At 54.6% G+C, this 21,508-nt stretch overlaps 1 protein-coding gene across 2 annotated transcripts in view; it reads left to right on the top strand.

Annotated features, from left to right (window-relative positions):
- Nucleotides 1–21,508, top strand: part of PLA2G6 (phospholipase A2 group VI) — a 51,455-nt gene that overhangs the window by 17,969 nt on the left and 11,978 nt on the right. Inside the window, exons 3-12 of one of the 2 annotated variants that reach the window (XM_036866595.1) lie at nt 1,337–1,552; nt 2,575–2,758; nt 4,335–4,522; nt 6,866–6,962; nt 8,159–8,341; nt 12,136–12,244; nt 13,303–13,464; nt 15,248–15,326; nt 17,765–17,928; nt 19,716–19,866. In XM_036866595.1, the coding sequence (XP_036722490.1) occupies nt 1,337–1,552; nt 2,575–2,758; nt 4,335–4,522; nt 6,866–6,962; nt 8,159–8,341; nt 12,136–12,244; nt 13,303–13,464; nt 15,248–15,326; nt 17,765–17,928; nt 19,716–19,866 (1,533 nt within the window). The remainder of the gene's footprint in view (nt 1–1,336; nt 1,553–2,574; nt 2,759–4,334; nt 4,523–6,865; nt 6,963–8,158; nt 8,342–12,135; nt 12,245–13,302; nt 13,465–15,247; nt 15,327–17,764; nt 17,929–19,715; nt 19,867–21,508) is intronic. The other variant, XM_036866596.1, reaches the window with a different exon arrangement.

Raw genomic sequence — 21,508 nt, 5'->3', positions numbered from 1 at the left:
TAAAGACACATAAATTCCCACTGCTCAGTGGCTCAGTGGGAGGAATGTAAGTTGTAAGTGTGGATTTGGTGGCGGGGGAGGGTAGAGGAGGATTTATAGAATATTTTAAATTAATGGAATAATGTTTTCCATCAATTTTGGAAAGTTCATAGTCATTAACTCTTCAAATATGGCTTCTGTACAATTCTTTTTCTATTCTGTTTTTGTATCTCCACTTATATGTATGTTACATCTTTTCATTATATATTCTATGTCTTTTATCTAGTTTCCTGTATTTTCCAAGCTTTTGTCTCTCCATGCTTTATTCTGTTTACTTTTTTCTTACCTATCTTCCTTTTCACTAATTTTCTATTCAGCATTGTCCAATCTGCTATTATACCTAACCACTGAGCTCTTAATTTTGGCAGTTGTATCTTTAAATTCTGCAATATCCACTTGGTTCTTTTTTTTTTTATAGTTTAAAGTGTTTTGCCAAAATTGTAAATCTTCTATTTTATCCTAATATTGTCATAGTTATTTTAAAGTCTGTGTCAGGTAACTTCAGTATTTGTAGACCCCCAGTTATAGATCTGTTTCTCTTGTATATTGTTTCTGTTGGTTTTCTTTCATATTTTCTTTTTTAAAAATATTTATTTATTTATTTATTTTTGGCCACACTGGGTCTTAGTTGCGGCATGTGTGATCTTCCATTGCGGCACACGGGCTCTTCGTTGTGGTGTGCGGGCTTCTCTCTAGTTGTGGCATGCTGGCTTCTCTCTAGTTGTGGTGTGCAGTCTCCAGAGCGTGGGGGCTCAGTAGTTCCAGTGCACAAGCTGTCTAGTTGTGGCGTGCAGGCTCAGTAGTTGCGGTGCACGGGCTTAGTTGCCCTGCGGCACGTGGGATCTTAGTTCCTCGACCAGTGATCGAACCCGCGTCCCCTGCATTGGAAGGCGGATTCTTAACCACTGGACCACCAAGGAAGTCCCATTTTTCATGTTTTCTTATCTCTTCCTGTGCCTGGGGAGTTTTGCTTTCATGCTGGACCATGGATTTGCAACAGTGCTTGTGGAAATATACGTGATGATATTTTTTAAAAAAGGAAGAAAGGAAAGGAAATCTTTTCAAATAAAAAGAAAGCCCCAGCTCCATTTAGGTTTATGTATGTGTGTGTGTGTGTATGTGTGTGTGTGTGTGTGTGGTGAGGGAAGGGAGTCCAGCGGGAGCAGGTCAGTCCACAGCTGGAAGCAGGCAGGGACCTGTTTGCAGGGACCCAAGTCTTCAGATTCCATCAAGGGCATGGGCCAAGGGTCCCTCCCGGCTCATTTCTGTGTCTTCCTCCTCTGCCCTGGCTCCTCAGACTCTTCCAGCTGGAGACAGAGGCCGACGCCCTGGTGAACTTCCAGCAGTATTCTTCCCAGTTGCCACCCTTCTACGAGAGCTCCAACCACATCCTGCACGTTGAGGTCCTGCAGCAGCTGACCGACCTCATCCGCAACCACCCCAGCTGGTCGGTGGCCCACCTGGCGGTGGAGTTGGGGATCCGAGAGTGCTTCCATCACAGCCGCATCATCAGGTGGGCGGGGGACTTGGCCAGGTGGGGCAGGAGGGCAGGACCCTGGGGATGCTGGGCGTGGATGGGGAGTCTCAGTCCAGCCTCAGTTCCCCTCCATAAACTCAAAGGTTGCCCAGAACGTTTGACCTCAAAAGGCGCAGCATTGCCTCTGGGTTAGAGCAGGGGAATGCCGACTAAAGTCAGAAGGAACAGTGTAACATTTCTGGAGTGCCTGCCAGGTGCCAGGCCGCTGGTAGCTGTTTTATACCCACCATGAACTTGAATCCTCTCAACATGCCCATGAAGTAGTGTCATCCCAGTGAGAGGTTATGTGACTTGTGCAAGGTCACTCAGCTGAAGAGGGCTGAAGAGGCTTCAGATCCTTGGTGTCTCCTTCCAAAGGCCTGGTTGCCCTTCTGGAAGCTGGAACACTTAGTCTCGTATGTCTATTCGGCCAACATGCCCCTGGCGAGGGCCCCGTGCCAGCCGGAGGACTCGAGCTCACCATCCTGCCCTGAGGTAGCCGCACCGCCAGTTCTCTGCTTCAGACAGTTTGGTTCAGCTCCCGGGCCCAAAGCTCAAAAATCTTCACTGCCTTTTACAGTTTACCGGCATGATCTTGGACAGCATGGTGTTTGATCTCACAATAGTTCTTTCGATTTCCTAGGGCAGGCGTGGCAGGTATTATTTTTATTTTTTTGTAGATAAGGATATTGAAGCCTAGAAAAGTTAAGTGAATTGCCTGAGGTTGGTGCGATTTCTGCCTTCTGCGATTCTTTCTATGCCACCCCACTGCCCACTTCAGGCTGGTATGGCCCTAGGGCACATCCCTCATACAGGTGTGCCAACTGAACTAAAAACTGATACAGATCACATCAGTTACAAGTAAATTGTGACTCAGCCCTGAGTTTGAACCAGCCAGCTTGAGTGGGGCACGAATGCTCTTGGGCTCCTCGCCCACCTCCCCTGCGTCTGCACTTGGCTTTCTCAGTGCCCCGCCCACCTCGTGCCACACCCCTCACCTCCCCGGCCCTCCCCTGCAGCTGCGCCAACAGCAGGGAGAATGAGGAGGGTTGCACTCCCCTGCACCTGGCCTGCCGCAAGGGCGACTGGGAGATCCTGGTGGAGCTGGTGCAGTACTGCCACGCCCAGATGGACGTCACCGACAACAACGGAGAGACCGCCTTCCATTATGCTGTCCAGAGTGACAATTCCCAGGTGCTGCAGGTGAGCAGGGTGGAGACAGGGCGACTGATTCTGGCCACACCTTACCACGGCCGCAGCTGTCTTTGGGCCTCTGGGCTCAGGTGTCCCTCCGGGCCTCTCACTGTCCCCACCTTGATCCTTGAGGCCTGAGCCCTTTCATGGAGGGTGTAGCCCCACCCGGCACTTGCCTCCCCATGCTTGTCAAGGAGACACATCCTCGGCCACTTTACTCCTACAACCCTGGGAAAGTCCTCCAACCCAGCAAACTGAGCTCAAGGTCTAGTCCCATCAGTCAGTTTAATTCAGCTTCTCCTGAGCACTCACCGTAGGCTGGGCCCCTGGGCTGGGTGAATTTCAGCCCCTGCCTGGAGGCGCCCATTGTCCAGCAGGACCTGAGCTTAACTTTTTACAGTAACTCAAAACAAACAAAACTCCATCTGGCTCCTGTAGGCATTTGCACCAAAGGCACTCCTTCTGTTAAATTTTTGATCAGCTGGGCAGAAAAATAAAAAATAAAATTGTAGGCAAGTAGATCAAATGATGAAAAGGCTACCTTATATATCAGATAGAAAAGACAGAATACTGGGCAGTATTTTATTGCCTAGAATTAGAAGATTCTTCTAAAGGTTATATCCTTCTCTCTGCCTTGGCATCAGAATGGGACCACATTATTCCAGAAAATATGGATTCCTGTCTTATGATTAGTGCTGTCAGGGAAGGGAATTCTATACCCACTGTTGAACTCTGCCCTTACTGAGACCCCACTGTGTGCTCAGCACAGCACCACGTAGAACCTGCCTCGATTCAGAGGGTGGGCACTCACTCTTATCAATAGCTGTCCTTTACCACTGGTCCTGTGCCTGACCCTGTACTCAGTGTTATATGTGTTCTAGTTAATTCTCAAGATACCCTCTGTGGGTGGGGGCCATTATCTTCTTCTCCTCGCCAAAGAGACTGAGGTTCAGCGAAGTTATGTGCCCGGGGAGGGGTGCCACAGAGCTGTGAGCGGTGGGGCTGGCCCTTGAATCGGGCTTGGATGCCAGCACCTCGGCCAGCACCTGCTGTGTCCCTAGCCTGTCCACAGACCCAGCCGGTCACAGGGGTACACAGGGGTCATAATTAACCTCAGGGAAACAGCTTTCAACCACAGTCGAGGAAATAAAATCCTCATGGCTGTTTTATTAATACTGGTGTTTTGTTTTGTTTAATTAAAAAATAATACCTACACGTAGCTGAAAAATTCAGGCAGGACAGAAGGGTATGCAATGGAAAGCAAGTCTCATTCCCACCCAGACCCCCAGTGCCCATCCTAGATACAACCTCATTTACATTTCCTGACTGAGAAATTTTTCATACATGCCACAGTCATGCCAGACCAGCGCCCCAGCCAATACTGGCACAGTCAGCTTCTTTCTCTCCCCAAAGCCTCCTTTCTTGGTTGCTTCTCTTGAAGTTCTTGTCAGTGTTCTCGTGGAGTCCAGCTTCCCTTCCCCTGAGGCCCCAGAGAGGGACGGCCACAGCGGTGGATGTTAGCAGAGGGACAGGCCAGGGGCCTCGCTGTGTTTGGCTCCTGCCCACCCCGAGGTCTTGCTGTCAGCTCCTAGGGAAGAACGCATCGGCTGGCCTGAACCAGGTGAATAACCAAGGGCTGACCCCGCTGCACCTGGCCTGCCAGCTGGGGAAGCAGGAGATGGTCCGTGTGCTGCTGCTGTGCAACGCTCGCTGCAACATCATGGGACCCAGCGGCTACCCCATCCACATGGCCATGAAGTTCTCCCAGAAGGGGTAAGACCCTGCCCTGCCCCACGTGATCCGAGGGCCCTCCCGTCTGCGCGGCCAGTCCTCCTGCCCAGGCGAGCAGTGGCCTCCACAGGCTCATTAGGTGCGTGTCAGATCCTGGTGCCAAGGGCTGCCCTGGTACAAAGAAAGTATTTGATAAATGTGTGGGAGTGTGAATCTCGGTCCATGAACTCTGCTGTGCAGAGAATAGAACTTTGAAAGTTGCTCAGTCATGCACCTTAATTTCTGACCATGAGCCTCCCTCTACCAAACTGGAGAAAAACAATCTTAAACTTCCCCGGGGTTCCGCCTTTCCCGCTGCCCCAGGTGATGCCCCAGTGCTAGAATCTCATGCAACCCTAAGGCTTGGAAGGGCCCATGTGGCCTGGATCCTCTTCCATCCAATCCCACCACATCTGATCTGAACAGCCCCTTCATGGCTGCTGTGCTGGTGCAGCTTCTGTGCCCAACTCAAAGCCTAGGAATGCTTAGCAAGGTGGCCCAGGGCCCCATCCGCCTGATGCATCCCTCCTTCCTGGGGGGTGGCACTGCTGGGACTCAGGTGCCAGGCCCATGTCTTGGGGAGCTCTAGACCACTCATTTCTTCCTTTCTCCCAGCCCTGGGAAACCTGGTCTCAGGATAATTCTTCTCCATGTGCAGTGTGGGCACGTGTGTGTGTGTGTGTGTGTGTGTGTGTGTGTGTGTGTGTGTGTGTGGATGTAGGAGGGATAAAAGAGATGACTATCCCAAAATACTACCCAGCAGATACAGTAACTAGAATGAATGAATGAGTGAATGAATCAGGTGGTCCCTCAGTCCCAGGCACTGTGCCTTACAGAGGTGGATGAGAGAAAGCTTGGGACAGGGGATACAGAAGTCGCCCAGTACTTCCCAGAGCCATTTGGTAGACGGACAGCAAGAAAAGAGCTCAGAGGGGCTGCCCTCGGGCGGGGGGCAGGCATGCTCACCCTCCCTCAGGGTTTTCCTTCCTCTGGGATCTGCACCCACCTTTTGGCCCCTGGAGGGCATTGATGTCCCCTTGAAGGTCTGGTCCAAGCTTGGACAAACCTCCTTTCCTTGATTCTTCATCGTACGGCCAAGATGAACTAGAACTTTCGGGAAGACTTGACCAAATGGTTGGAGACAATCCCAGCGCTCCCACCCCCGGTCACCCCCAGTTACTGAGTTGCAGGTTGCAACCTGAATGGACACACGTGATGAGTGATGCTCTCCCACACCCAAGGGCTGGCACGGTGGCCCCGCTCCAGCTTGGCTCCAGCCACCCTACTGGCTTCAGTCACCTTCTTGGTCCAGGTTACTTCCAAGATCCCGATGTGGCCCAGGTTGCTCCCTCCTCAGACACCTGCGACCACATCCCAGGCCTCCCATGTGGATCGTTGCAGATGAGGCAGCACGAGTCGTCTCATACCTCGGGTGTGCTCTGCACACAGCCACGCTCCTCTCAGGGCTCCAAGGGGGCACATCTCTCTGTCACCACGTGGCAGCCCGCGCATTCATACTCCAAGAATCACAAGTGTTAGGGTTACTGGGACTGGTTCCATCCCAGCCCTGATCTGGGGGCCCCTCTGCTGTTGGTATCGGCTCAGCCGAGCTTCACAGAGAGCTGGGTTGGGCCCAGGACCCCACTTTGACTTAGCATCACGTCTTCAAGGTTCGTTTGTGTCGTAGCCTGTATCAAAACGTCCTTCCCTTTTAAGGCAGAATTACTCCATTGTATATACCACATTCTGCTTATCCATTCATATGTCCATGGAGACTTAGGTTGTTTCCGTCTTTTGGCTATTGTGGGTAATGCTGCAGTAAACACTGGCATACAAATATCTTCTTGAGCCCCTGCTTTCAGTTCTTTTGGTTATCGATCTAGGAGTGGAAAGCAACTGCACTTCACCCCGCCTACTGCCTCCTACAGGACGCAGTCACTACTTGCAACACCAGCCGTTTGGGAGGCAGGGGAGGATAGAGGGCGGCCGTGTGCCAGTCACAGGCACCCATGTTGCAGACAGGCCCAGCCACTTTCCAGAGGTCACCGGTGGGAAGCTGGGGCTTAACCTCGAGCCTGTCTGACTCTGCAGCCAGCACCAGTGAGAGTGATCATTGCTGACCGAAGTCATCAAGGAAGGCTTCCTGGAGGAGGGGGCTTGAGATGTGCCTTGAGGGGCTCAGGAGACCGTTGCCGAATCACCATATGCATGCTGGTTGGTTTTGTTGCAACTGTATTTGCAGGAGCTCTCCCTCACCAGTAGATGACGCCTTGAGTCGTGGCCTCTTCCAGTGTCAGACTGCTCCCGCCGGCCTTCCTCGCTCCCACGTGGCTTCTCTCTCCCCAGGTGTGCTGAAATGATTGTCAGCATGGACAGCAGCCAGATGCACAGCAAAGACCCTCGCTATGGAGCCAGCCCCCTCCACTGGGCCAAGAACGCAGAGGTAGGCAGGTCTGAGGGTGAGCCGGGGCAGGGGGAGGGTCCCAGAGCCCTTTGTTCCTTAGCTACCTACAGGAAGGAGGTTCCTGAGAGGTCTCTGAGGGTGGCACTTGGGGGCCCAGGAAATAAGCCCAAGGAGGGATGATGTCCTGGCATTGCAGGTGAGTGTCCCCTCTGCGGTTTCCTCATGTGTGAATTGGGGATCTATGGCCTACCTGTGGAGGTATCGTGAAGTCAGCAAAGCAGTGCGTGAGAAAATTCTTCATAAGTTGTCAAGCACCTCGCAAATAGAAGGTGATGGGTGGTGATGATGTTGATGGTGATGATGATAGTGGCTCTAGCTCCGTCTATAGAGAGCCTGGCCGGCATCTCCTCTGAGGCCTCCCCCTGAGCTAAGCTCTGACCCCCTGGGAGGATGGAGGTCTCTGATCACTTATCTCCAGGAAGCACAGCTATCAGTGCACTGGATGCCCTCAAAGATGATGGGATACTCGTAAGTGTGACAGGCCAGGAGGGAAGAGACTGACAACCACTGTGGATACCTTCACACCAGGAGCTAGACACCAAGTCAGGCCCTCCTGTATGTTTTCATGTTCCTTGTCAGCACACTCTGTGAGGTGGGAACTTGCATTCCCATTTTCACAGCAGAGAAAACTGAGGTGCACAGGGGTGCAGTGACCCTTCCAAGCTCAGACAATGGGGATGAAGTGGGGCTGAGCTTTGGGCTCAGGTCTGTCAGGGTCCAAAGTCCAGGCTCTCCGGGGCTGTTGGGTGAGCAGGGGTGTGCGTTGCCAAGGCCCAGATGGGGTCATACCTTTGCATGGGCAAAGGTGGCAGGGAGTGGGGCAGTTCTGGGGCAGGGCCCAGAGGAGTGGGGCAGTTCTGGGGCAGGGCCCAGAGGAACCTTTGCAGGGAGGGATGGGGTCCTGTGAGCTCCAGGAAAGGACCCTGAAGCCCTTTGAAAAAGTCACCACAGCTTCAGCTTTTTGTCCCCTAGTTCCTGGGGTGCGGCCGGTGTGGGAGGCAAGGTCTGGGGCCACCCCCAGAACTGGGGCCTGCCACCTTGGCTCCTCCCATTGCTGGAGCTTTCCAGGGGCCCGAGACCTGAGGGAAGTGGCCCTGCCCAGGTGCCACCAGGTGCCACAGGCCGCAGCCACTCTGAGCACCCCGCTGACTCGGGCCGGGACCCTGTCTCCGCAGATGGCCCGCCTGCTGCTGAAACGGGGCTGCGACGTGAACAGCACCAGCTCCGTGGGGAACACAGCCCTGCACGTGGCCGTCATGCGCAACCGCTTCGACTGCGTCATGGTGCTGCTGACGCACGGGGCCAACGCCGAAGCCCGGGGCGAGCACGGCAACACGCCGCTGCACTTGGCCATGTCGGTGAGCCCGGGCTTACTGCCTACTCGGCAGGGGTGCAGGCGACCAGCAGGGCTGGGGCATGCCCCACTCTGAGCCCAGAATAACAGCCCCTTCCTCTGCGCTCCAGGAACTCTCATTCCCATGCCCCCATGTGACATCTGGATGCTGTGAGAGGGGAAAATACAGCTCTGGCTACTGACCGTGGCCTTGGGCAACTCACATCACCTCTGCCAGCCTTGACTTCCTCATCTGGAGAATGGAGGTGTTGGTACCCACCTGACAGAGTGGTTGAGTGGATTCAGTGATAGACACCCGGTAACTCTATGGGGGATGTCTAAGCAGCACATGTAAGACATGGCACGGAGTAGGCATCCCCGAGACGTTCGTTCTCCTTCCCTGCATCATCAGGGAAAGCTATTCATCTGCATGTTGCCCTTATCTCCCTGGTAGACGCCAAGCTCCTGGAAAGCCGGGCCTGCTTACACATCTTGGTGGCCCATGGTAGGTGCTGGTCACCTTTGCTGGTTTATTAGAGAGCACAGTTCCTGTCCTTAAAGCCCCTACAGTCTGGTTAGACAACTACAGCATGAACATACTAAATGCAGGGGAGGGAGTGTTATTTGTTACAGATGTGTGTGTATGTGTGTGTGTGTGTGTGTGTGTGTGTGTGTGTGTGTATAACTGTAGCAAACCATATGTACCCATAATTCTATTCAACATGTCTCGGAGTGATAGAATAGGAGATTCCCCTGGAACTCTAAAAGAAGGAGATTTAGGACAAAGTCAAAGACATCCTGTTATATACCAAAGGTCATAATTGTAGAGGGGATGTTGCCCAAGAGACTGAAACTATAAATAAAACTGTGGACATTTTTAGCACTGAATGGGCCCTTTGAATTATGTAGTTGAACAGTTCTTAAACTTTTTGGTCTGTTTGATCCTTTTATGCTTTTCAAAATTATTGAGAATCTCAAAGACTTTATTTGAATGTTATCTATCCATATTTACCATATTAGAAATTAGAAGTGAGGGATTTTCAGGATACTTATTAATTCATTTAAAAATAACAATAATTTACCAAGCCCATGCTAACATAAGTAACATTTTTATGGAAGATCGACTTTATTTTCCAAAACAAAAAATAATTGAAAAGAGTTGGCATCGTTTTACATTTTTTTGAATCTTTTTGATGCCTGACTTCAGAGAAGGCATGGATTTTCCTATCTTCTGCTACATTTATTCAGTATGTTGTTGCATATGTTAAAAATATGAAGCAACTCTGGCCTCACATAGATATGTACATAGTTGGAAAAGATATGTAGTTGTACCTTTGCAGATAATTGTGGATATTCTTTCTTTCTTTCTTTTTCTTTTCTTTTTTTTTTTTTTTTTTGGCCACGCTGCGTGGCTCTCGAGATCTTAGTTCCCCAACCAGGGATTGAATCTTAGTTCCTCAACCAGGGATTGAACCCGGGCCCCGGCAGTGAAAGCATGGAGTCCTAACCACTGGACCGCCAGGGAATTCCCCCTGGATATTCTTTCATATTGCACCAAAACTTGACAAGGGGTAGTTTCTGACAAGTTGGTTGCAGTGGACACTCTGAAATCATTTCCTCGGACTTTTCACTCTCTGTTACAGTGAAAACCACTGGCATCTTTTGCACTTTGCCTGGATCTTTTACCCCTGCACGACTTCATGTCATCCTTGGAAAATATTGGTTTGCTGAGTATGCCTAGCTACCAAATGTTGACCCATTTTGTTATACAGTCTCAAAACCCCACAGTTGTAAATATCACCACAATTTCATCAGAAAAGTCTTTAAATTTGGGGAAGCTGTCAAGCCCATCATGGCATAGAGCAGTGTTCTAGAATTCCAGTTCTTGTTTGAAAGCTTGAGTTCTATCACTGGCACAAAATATTGCCAGCTGTTTTTCTTGAAGTGATAGGCTCACTGCATTCATTTTTGAGAAAATACCTCCTAGATACCCAACGCTGAACAATTGTAGTTTGTCTGCCAGTTGTTTCTCAACTAAAAACAGTTTCTCTTGCAAAAAAAGCAGCTCATTCTGCTTGCAGCTGAAACAGTCACACAGTGCTTTTCCCGAGACAACCATCGTACGTGGTTATGCCACAGAAATGCCTTGTGCATACTGTGCATTTTATGACACCGAATACACCAGTGTCGAAACTTAATAAGATTAACGTTTCTTACTGCTTCATCAAGGGCCTTCTTAAGTGAAGCTGGCTTTTTTTTTTTTTTTTTTTTTAAATTTTATAGCTACTTTTATTTTTATTTATTTATTTATTATTTTTGGCTGTGCTGGGTCTTCGGTTCGTGCGAGGGCTTTCTCTAGTTGCGGCAAGTGGGGGCCACTCTTCGTCGCGGTGCGGGGACCGCTCTTCATCGCGGTGCGCGGGCCTCTCACTATCGCGGCCCCTCCCGTTGCGGGGCACAGGCTCCAGACGCGCAGGCTCAGTAGTTGTGGCTCACGGGCCCAGCCGCTCCGTGGCATGTGGGATCTTCCCAGACCAGGGCTCGAACCCGTGTCCCCTGCATTAGCAGGCAGATTCTCAACCACTGCGCCACCAGGGAAGCCCGAAGCTGGCTTTTTAATGACTGAATTTACTTTCTACGATGAGTGCGTGGCAGAGGAGAAAAGCATGATGACTGTTAGTTTGGTGCCACTGCCTTGCTTCATGCTAAGGCACCAGCAGTTTTATCCACAGTTGTTTTTACACCATCGGTGCAAAAGTTAACACAGTGCAAATGCAAACAACACCTTGATATTTTCATGAATATGGTTCTAACCTCTTGAACCCTCTAAAGGGGTCTCCGTATTCATAGGGGTCCACAGTTCTTACTTTGAGAACTGCTGACATAGGCCATTGCTTCCATACTTCAGTCACCTGCATACCACGTGTGCAGTTTTCGGCAGATTCACGAACCACTTTTACAATTATGTACTTAATCATTGCGTTAATTTGGCTTGCTTTTAAGCTTACTTAAATTTATTTTGAAGGAACTGTTATATTACCACCATAGGTGGTAAACCAGTGCCACAAATAAAAGGTAACCAAAGAAGAAATACATAACTAATGGTTAAAACACAGGTTTACCTGCGCCCATATACGTCCTAATGGTGCATGAACAGCAGTTTGGAAAACGGCTTTCTAGACACACCTCTTCATTCTCTAGGCAAGGAAATCAGGCCCCGAGAGAGGGAGGTGACAAGCCCAGCGCTCAGGTCTCCCGGCAGCCGGTCTGTTGGTTTGCGCTGGGAAACCACGCCCAGCCTGGCCCCGCTGCCCAGCCTCCAGACGTTCACTGCGCATTCTCTGGGGAGGGGGCTGCCGTCAGGGAGGATATGTGCTCGGTTTCCCCCTCAGAACCGGGGCCCTGGACTCGATGGGGGCCTTTCCTCACTTACCCTCTCCTGTTAGTCCTGCAAGCGACCAGCGGCTGACCCTTCAGTGGCCCCACGGCTCCTGGGTCAGGGGTCATAGATGTTTTGCTTCTTTAGAGAAGGAGCTGGCGGGGCTGGGGGCTGGGTGAATCACTTCCATTTTCTACCTGGGTTATTAAATTCTCACCTGGGGATACTTGTAAGCCTGTTTGTCAGGGCAGTGGCCTTCAAACTGTAGACTGTGCAATATGGGATTGACTGCGGGTGGGAGTCAGAAGGGTTCCAGTGTCTCTCCCCATGCTGGTGAGAGGTCCGCCCAGTTGATGGATTGGAGGGGAAGAGGCTGGGGTCCTTTCTGTCTGCACTTCCCTGAGCTGTTGCATATTTCCCCCTCACTCCATCACCAACAGAAAGACAACATGGAGATGATCAAGGCCCTCATTGTGTTTGGGGCAGAGGTGGACATCCCGAATGACTTTGGAGAAACTCCTGCGTTCATAGCCTCCAAGCATAGCAAACGTATGTGCTCTACACTCTGGGACCAGAGTTGGGCAGGGGTGGGTGCGGGGTGCAGGGACTGGGGAGGAGGGAAGTCCCAGCCACCAGCTGCCCATGTCCTGTCCATACCGGCCCCCAGTTGCTCCCTGTGCAGAGGGGCTAGGAGCACTGGGAGGCCCAGAGGGGAAGTTTCCTTTCCCAAGAACAGGGCCCCTGACCACTAGATGGGGGCCCCAGGGGGCTTGCCAAGGCAGTGTCCTCTTCTGTGCGGCCACCATCCTGCCTCAGGGTGCCAGGACTCTGGGGGGTTGGGGGGGCGGGGTAGGCAGCAGCAACAGCCCTCTTCCCCACTCTTGGGGAATTCACTGACGCAACCACTTGCAAGAACAGCCACTAGCCGATGCATGTGCTGCATGACACGTGTTACCCCCGGTGCACACAGGCATGTGCTGCATGACACGCGTGCACCCCTCGTGCACACAGGCACCGTGCCTGTGCTGCGTGCTGGCTCAGTGAGCCTTGGCTTCAGGGCTGGAAAGAGCAGATCCTCCTCACCAGAAGGCTGGCGCCCTCTGGAAGGTTCCGGGGGACTGTGGAGGTTGCTGTGGGTGTGTACCTGATAGCGTTTGCAAGCAAGCGTGTGTGCATGTGTGTGCATGTGCGTTCTCAGTTATCCCATCCGTTAGATGGGAGTAGATGCCCACTGGCTGGTTCGTTCCTGTTGCGCTCTGAAAGCCTCAAGAATTGCTGAACGTGGAGGTGGGAGTCCTGCTTTCTTGGCTGGTGTAGAAGAGAAAGCGGGGGTTCCTCACATACTCGGGCCAGGCAACACCGACCTCCTCCTTCCATGTTCCAAGTCCGACTCCCGGGACCCGCCCCAGCCCCAGGCAGCTGCTTTGGAAGTAACAGACTAGAGTCAGCACGCCCTGTCAGGGTGGGATCGGGGCTCTGGGGCACCCCTGACCCCCCACATACCCAGGTGGCCTGGGAGAGGGGACCATGTGGGGAAGGGAGGGACCTCTCACTTGCACGTCGAGTTTCTGATCCTGTGCGATCTCCCCCTCCCCAAACATGACAAGTCGTCACCAGGAAGGCGCTCCTAACTCTGCTGAGAACCGTGGGGGCCGACTACCGCTCCCCACTCATCCCAGCGGTCTCCGCGGAGCAGTGCTCCGCAGCAACGCACTCCTCCTTCTCCCCGGAAAGATCTCAGCCCCCAGCGATCAGCTTCAACAACCTAGGTAGGCAGCTCCCCTCCTCTCTACCTGGGTCCCAGGCCCTTGGGTCAGAGCAGTCCCTGTGGGAAAGAAACGGGGCCCCAGGGGAGAAGTTGTTGAAGGAAGCAAAGGAGGATGGGCAGCATTTGTCAGCCTCGGGGGCAGCCAGCAACCCATAGCGCCCAGAGGCTGCCCGCGGTCCATTTCCCCCGAGAGGGTGCCCTGGACACCCATGAGGTGGGTACTTTCTTGGCCTCTCTGTGCCCTGGGAGCTCGGGTGGGCAGTGAGGAGTGCTGGTGGTGGCTCAGAGCCCTTGGCCCTCTGGCTGTGACCAGGAGCATTTTGGCCACGCTGCTGAATCTCTGTCAGGCCTGGGGCCTGTGTGCTCCTCTTCCGGCCCCTTTGGTGACCTACTGGCCAGGCAACCAGCATCTGCCCCGTGTGTCCTTGGTGTCCGTGGAGACAGCCCCTGAGGAGGCAGAGACCTTCTCTGGGCTTCCTGTGGGCTGGCCCACCCAGGGCCCTGAATTGTTTGGGAGTGGGGTTCCCTGAACAGGGCAGTCAGAGACCGATCCTTGGCAAGCTGGCGCTTTTTTTTTTTTTAACTCTTGGCGAATCAGACACCAGCGTCTTCAGCCAGGATAGCCCGGCCAACCCTGGAGCTCCGGACGGGCAGAGCTGGCAGCCGCAGTTAGTCCTTCTGGCTCCGCCTCTCTCCTCCCCCTGCCCCTCCCCACCCAGGACCTGCCCCCCATCGTTACCTCTCAGTTTTACAGGCAGTCAGCCACCCAAGCCAGGCTGGATGGTGGGCCTGGGGCGCGGCGTCAGATGGGTAATGCCCTGGGCCTAGAGGGGCCGCAGAGCCCGCTGTGCCCCAAGTTAGCTGCAGCTCTAGTCCCCTCTGCTCCTTTTTCTCAGCTGCACGTCCCTCTCCCTGGTGCTCTGTCCACGCCTCTCCTGGCCAGTCTCCCACTTATCTTGTCCACTCTGGCCCCTTGCCCTGGTGAGGGGGAGACACACTGCCTGGCAGCCTGCCGTCCTGCTTTGCTGCTTCTAGACTCCGTGCACAGCTGTGGGAAGGGCCCGTCAGAATCGGGATGATGTGACACTGCTGGGCCAGGCGACCTGGGGCCGGGCTGCTTGTCAGGAGGGCAGCTAATCCACTTGGTGGGCGTGGGATGGGCCTTGGGCACAGGGGAAAACATGGATGCTATGGGTGGGTGCATCCGATCTGAGGCCGCTGAGGAAGTTTCCAGACCTGGGATCAGGGCACGAGGCATCTGGAAAGTGGTCGGGATATCTCCATTCCTTCGTGGAGTTAAACCCCGAGGAATGTCCTAGCTCTGCCCTTTTGGCTAAATGACCTTGGACGAGTTGTATAACCTCTTTGAGTCTCATCTGTAAACTGGGGGTAATGATTCTGTGACGGTGGCTGTCAGCAGCACCAGCTCCCGTGCATGAAGAAACGCTTTGTGAACCGCACACACAGGGCACGTTGGGGGTGCTTGTGCTTCGGGGCTGTGGGAGGAAGACACAGGAAAATCGGGAGCTGGCCGGGCAGGGTGGGGCGCCATTCCCAGAGCAGTGGGCTCCCCTCTGCATTCCAGCCCATCGCTCCTTGAGGGGCCTGTGGCCTCTGGCCCTGCTGTATCCTGGGATGAAGAGCCCTTCCAGGGGGTGGGAGGCGGATGCTCCTGCTAGGGACAGTGGGGTAAGGGCACAGCTCCAGATTTGCCCTCAGGACCCATGGGGTGGCGGGGAGCGGCACGTGCCTGGCCCCAGCCCGCCCTGCCCTGTGCCTCACAGAACTGCAGGACCTCATGCACATCTCCCGGGCCCGGAAGCCGGCCTTCATCCTGAGCTCCATGAGGGACGAGAAGCGGACGTAAGTGTCGGGGGCAGGCTCATGGGCAGGGCCTCTGCTGGGTGCCATGCAGCAGGCGTGGGACTTTTTCTAGTCTGTATCTGGCTCTGCAAGCTAGCTCGCGCTCTCTGTAGTTCACAGCAAAGAGACTGAGTCTTCAGGGAGGCTGGGCCTGCTTCTCCATCAATCACCATGCCGGCTCCGAGCCACACGGTGGAGCTGGCTGCGGCGCTGTCCCTTCTCTCCCCGACCCTGTCATGGATTGTCCCGGGAGATGGCCCAGCTCTCCTCTGGAGAGAGCCCTCAGCTGCCTTGATGCTGAGCCTGCTTCCCTCTGATTCTACCCACTCCTTACCCTGCCTCCCTCCAAGAGCTAGTGGGTGGGTTGGTTCCCCAAGCATCTGCCGTATACCCAGACCCATTCTAGGCGGCAGGCTGGGGTGATGGGCACAAAGAGAAGAAACCCAAGCCCTGTCCCTGAGGACAGTCCCTGGTGATAGTGGTTGTCAGAATCAGTGCCCGCCAGCTCGGCGAGTTACCAGGACAAACGTGTTTCCTATCAGCTGTGCTCTCTCCACCCTTCCCTGTAATGCTGGAGGTGGTTTATTTGTTCTCTGTTTTTTACTATCCTGTGTTCCTAACAGCCTTCCTAGGGAGGCGTTAGTAACCTTGTTTTGCAAATGCAGAACTTGAGGTTAAGTGACTTGTTTAAGGTCACACAGAGTCAGTGTCAGAGCAGACGCAGCCCAGGGCTTCCGAGTCCATGCCCTTTCTGCTCCTGCAGGCTGTCTCCTGGCTGCACCCCTAGTGCCCTCCCCTGCAGGGAAAGCTCTCTTCTCCCAGAAGCAGCTCCCAGGACCAGGCAGCCACATCGGTGGCTGGGCCTCTCCTCGTCAGAAGGCTCGGCTTCCCCTTGCTGTAGCCCACTCATCTCGGCCACCCCATGACATGCGCCCTGAGGGTACACCTGCCCTATCGGCCGTCTCCCTGTTCCCTCCCACTGCGCCCCCCCTCTCACACACACCCCTGCGCAGGGGCCGAGCAGGGTACCAGAGGGAGGATTGACAGGTCCCCACCAGTAAGAGGAAGGAGGTGGCAGATTCTCCAGCAGGACTGGGGAGTCTGCACAAGCCTGAGCGCCCTCCCTAGAGGTGGGGCTGAGACAAGAGTCAGGATACCCCTGTGAGGACCTCCCCACGCAGGTGTGTAAGGACCTCCCCACGCAGGTGTGTGAGCCACACAGCTCGGCCCTGCCCTCCATTGCCAGCCCCACATCTTCAGAAAGTCCTCTTGCCTCTTTGCTCCAGCCTCCCTGGCCAGGGGCCCTGCAGGTCTCCGGCGACAGCACCGCCTCCTCTGCCACGCTCTGGGCTTGCTGCAGGGCTGGGCAGCTTGTCCAGGAAAAGACGAGGGACCCCGGAGGCGGGCCGTGCAGGCTCCTTCATCTACCAGCTGTGTGTCCGTGGGACGCCTCCCGCCCGCAGAGCCGGGCCCTGCCCTCAGCGGGGGAAGAAAGGCAGCAAACAGTGACCAAAGTGACCAAAAGCAATTGCGGATGGAAGCAAGAAGGGCTCTGCACCGCAGAAGTGGGTGGGGCACGAGCGGGAGGGTCCCGATGGGGCAGGCTTCTCTCAGTGGTGACATTTAAGCTGAGATAGAAGAGGAGGAGACCGGAAGGAAGGTTCCAGGTCTGAGCACAGACGATAGAGGCCTTCTTCCCCAGGGCAGGGGCTGGGCATGGCAGGCCGTAGGGAGACGGGTCAGGATGTGTTGGAGAGTGTGTGACCCGGGAGTCCACAGACCCCGGTCCAGATCCACCTGTGTGACTCCGAGCTTCGTGTCCTCACAGATATGCACAGGGTGACAGGGAGTGTCCACCTGGAAGGGGTTTGGAGCATTTAAGTGAGTTCATGCTGGTGGAAGCTCCTTATGGCTCCTGACGCACAGACGGTCCTTCCCCCGTGCTGCTCCCACCTGGCTGGAGGGGCCTGACCTTCTTGGACACCCATTCCTTGTGGCCGCGGGAGAGCAGCCCTTCCCCCAGCCTTGTTTAATTCAAACAGACTTTTATCAGGCACCTGCTTCGGGTCAGGTCTGGGACTGGGGATCTGGATCTGACCAAAACCAAGTGGCCTTAGGGAGCCCCTGTTCAAAGTGGGGGAGGCAGACCCAGGCGTCTGCTGAGGCGGCACATGGCCGGGGAGGTCTTCCCTGCCCCCTGCTGCCCTCACCTTCCTGTATCTTTCTCTCTATTGCACCTTTCGCCTCCTGAAGTACCGTGTTTATTCCTGTACTGACTTTGCTGCCGCCTCCCCAAAGCCCCAGTAGCACACGAGCTCCGCAGGGCTTGGTCTCCACGTGCTCAAGCGGCTACCATGGGGCAGGTGCTCAGGGACACGGCATGCAAAGTGCCGGCTGTAATGGGACCCTCTTCTCTCCCACTGCTGTTCCCACCACAGCCGCGACCACCTGCTCTGCCTGGACGGAGGGGGCGTGAAAGGCCTCGTCATCATCCAGCTCCTCATCGCCATTGAGAAGGCCTCGGGCATCGCCACCAAGGACCTCTTTGACTGGGTGGCGGGGACCAGCACGGGGGGCATCCTGGCCCTGGCCATCCTGCACAGTGAGGGCAGCCCCTGGGCTGCCGAGGCAGGACGTGTTGGGGCTGAGACCTGCCCTCAAATTGGGCTGAGTTTGTTCTCCGAGCTTTGCGGAGAACGTCATGGGGGAGGGGAGGGCCCATAGGCCCTTCGGGGGGTGGCTGGGGTGTTGGGGTCCAAGGCTGGAAGGAGGAAGGGCTGGGGGGTGGGCTAGGGCGATGCCCACCCAGCCACAGAGGACAGAACTGGTTTCACTCTCAGCGTTGGGAGCATTTTTATACCGGTTGCCTCAACCATTGCTCCCCACGCCCCTGCAAGGCAGACACAGAAGGGCCTCAAAACTGCTGGAAATAAGGAAAAGCATTCTGAGGGTGGGTGGAGCGAGGGTCTCAGGAATGAGGAGCCACCGAGTCACACATGCCAGAGCCCTAGTCTGCACACTTCATTTTACCCACAGGGTAATGGAGGCCCTGGGGGGAGAGGTGACCCAAAGTCACATGGGCCACTGGAGGGCCTGCTGGGGCTAGGAGTCCCAAGGACGCCCATCCCAGCACTTCCCAGCGACACAGGCAACCCACGCAGTTTGCTGTCACTACAGCTTCCCAGAGGTGACAGGGCATTTTGCTTACTGGACGGACTTCCGGGTAGGCCTTGTCTCGGCTCGAGCGATGTCTCCTTTACGGAGCTGTCTGGGCTGCGTGATGCTGCATGTGGGGGGCCCCCTCAGAACGAGCTACCGCCCGGTGGGAATTGTCTCAGCATCCCTGACTGGGGGTCCCTGCCTGGGGGTCCCTGCCTGGGTTGGGTTCCATGCCCTCCAGCTCGTCCTGCAGATCTGAAGGCACCAGGAGAGGACCCTCCCCCTCCGGGACATCAAGGCCTTCAGGCCAGGCCTGTGCTGGGTGCTAGGCGTGTAGGGCTGAGTCAGGTGCACGCCCCACCTCAAGGAGCCCCGGGTCCCATGGGGGAGGCATAGGCATCCGGGTGTTCCCAGTGTGAGGGGGCCATGGCCCGGCAGCCCAGGGTGTGTGTGGGAGGGACATGGGGCACAGCCAGCCCAGGAGGTGACCTAGAGCAGCGTCCCATGGGGCTCTGGGAAGAGGAGGATTATCAGTCAGCAAGCTGCTGGGACTTCTGTCCCCTGGCCTCTGGGGCCCCGTGTCTCGTCTCTGGTCTTCCCTGAGAGAAGGGCCAGCTCAGGGCTGGCCTCCGCCTGGCTGGGCATGAGATCTGGGCATGGAGCAGAGTGGGCAGAGGTTCTAGTTTCTCCTCCAGAAAGGGTCACTTCCTTCTTCAGGGGGCATTTATCCCCCATCCAGGGTCTTCAGGTGCCCGGGGGCTATGGAAGGGATCTGAGAAGACGCCTAGTTCAACCTCTCCTGGGGACAGAAGCCCTCCCCTCCGCAGCCCCCCACTCGCACACCCCTGGGCCGGCTGAGGCGTGCTGGGCGGTTTCTCTGTCCTGTGAGGTGCAGCCTGCCCCTTGGAAGCTGTCTGGTCTCACGGGACAGGGCTGGTCTTTCTCTTCCATGGCAAACGGGGTGGATCTAGATTTATAAGCTTTTACACATTCAGGACCCCGTCTTTAAAGAAAAAATACAAATTACGAGTACAAGATTAAGTGCCGAGCCTTGGGGCTGCCGAAGGGGGTTTCTGCCTGTGGGGGAAGTTGCAGAGGAGGGTCCCAGGGGCCCCAGCTTGGTTGGTGCTTTGGTAAATCTGCCCCCCGCCCCCCGCTGGATCCTGTGCTCAGGCCCCCTGTCAGGGCAGCCCTCGCGCCTCTCCCCACCTCCGACCCCCTTGTTCCTAGGCAAGTCCATGGCCTACATGCGTGGCATGTACTTTCGCATGAAGGATGAGGTATTCCGGGGCTCTCGGCCCTACGAGTCGGGGCCCCTGGAGGAGTTCCTGAAGCGGGAGTTTGGAGAGCACACCAAGATGACGGATGTCAAGAAACCCAAGTAAGGCTCCTCCTCCTCCTCTTCGGGGACACAGCGGCTTTGGCCCCAGCCACGCACCCCGTCGGCTCTTCCTGGGAGAAGAGGGCTCCCTGCCCTGGTCTGCTTAAAGCTGAATGGGGGGGTGGGGGGCGGGGCGGCTGGGGGACACAGGTGCAGAGCACCCTCGACCCATGTCTGATGTTTTTCCACCCGAACAGCACATCCCTGGGTCAAAGGGGGTCGGTTCTCATCCCTCACACACACGCTTGCTGAGCACAGCTCTGCCCCCGGCACTGCGTGTGTGTGTGTGTGTGCGTGTGTGTGTGTGTGTGTGAGTGTGTGTGAGTGTGTGTGTGTGTGAGTGTGTGTGTGTGCGCGCGCGTGTGTGTGTGTGTGTGAGTGTGTGTGCGTGAGATGGGGTGATGCAACCATCAGGTGGGAAGGCTTACGATCTGGTTAGGAGATAAGTGACCTAAAAAAATGGCAGCCACGCAAGGCAGCATGTGCTCATCAAGAGGTTCCAGAAGAACCTTCAGCGCCACCACTTCTTTGTAGTATTTATTTCCCATCCTGGAATTACATTATTGTCTGCCTAATGCCTGGCTCGCCTGCCAGACTGTGAGCTCCATGAAGCAGGAACGTGACTGCCTTGTTTTTCTGTTGCCCCGGTGTCTAGCACAGTGCCTGCCCCAGAGCAGGCCCCTGAAAAGTGTTCAGCAGCTGGCCATCTGTGGAAGCAAGGGGGAGAAAGGACTGAGAACAAGGTGGTCAGGGAGGGCTTCCTGGAGGAAGTGAGATGTAAGCGAGCCCTGGAGGGTTAGGAGGATTTCTTTTCATAGTAAAGCTTTTTTTTTTTCCATTTAAGAATAATACAGTCTTTTAAGAAAATTTGGAAATTACGGAAAGTAAAAAGAAGAGGAAAATATCCATGATTTATTAACCAAAAGTTAATGTTTTGAAAAACATTTTTTGTATATTTTATCCTAGACATTTTTTTTCTTTTTTATGGTGAAATAGAACATACATTTAGAAAAGTACATTAAACAGTTCCATGAATAATTCTAAAGCAGACACCCACATATGACCACCAGCCAAGTCCAAAAGCCCCTTGAGTGTGTGATGGCCCCCATCATAGTTCCTGCTCCCCCCCACCTCCCACGGAGGTAACCGCTCTCCTGTGACCCGGATTTCCTGTCTAGTTTCGGCGCCTGAATGCAGCCCTGAGCACGGTTTCGGTCCTGCCTGTCTCTGGACTTGGACGGAATCCTTTTGTGTGTTGTCCTTCCTTCTGCCAATGCCACATTCATCAGCATGGTCCCTACCGTTGGGTGAAGCTGTGCTTCATTCATTCTCACGGCTCCTATGACTATACCCCCTCGGTTTATTTCTCCAGATACCTTCGACGGGCACTTGGGTCGTTCCGTTTGGGCCTCTTGAGTCTGCAGTGGACATCTTGGGACTTATCAGAAGACCCCGTGGGGCACATGCCTAGGAGTAGAGCTGCCAAGTCTGCTTGGCCTCAACCCTTAGATTCTGCCCAGCTGTTTTCCAAAGTGGTGGTTTCTATTTCCACTCCCGTTAGCCATGTTTGAGAGTTTCTGGCACTCTGCATTCTTGCTTATTGTCAAACCAATTTGGCTTTATAACGTTTTTGTCTTTATAA

This window comes from Balaenoptera musculus, chromosome 10 (genome assembly GCF_009873245.2).
Source record: "Balaenoptera musculus isolate JJ_BM4_2016_0621 chromosome 10, mBalMus1.pri.v3, whole genome shotgun sequence".
Taxonomy (NCBI): domain Eukaryota; kingdom Metazoa; phylum Chordata; class Mammalia; order Artiodactyla; family Balaenopteridae; genus Balaenoptera; species Balaenoptera musculus.
This window is presented reverse-complemented; position numbering and strand designations above follow the sequence as displayed.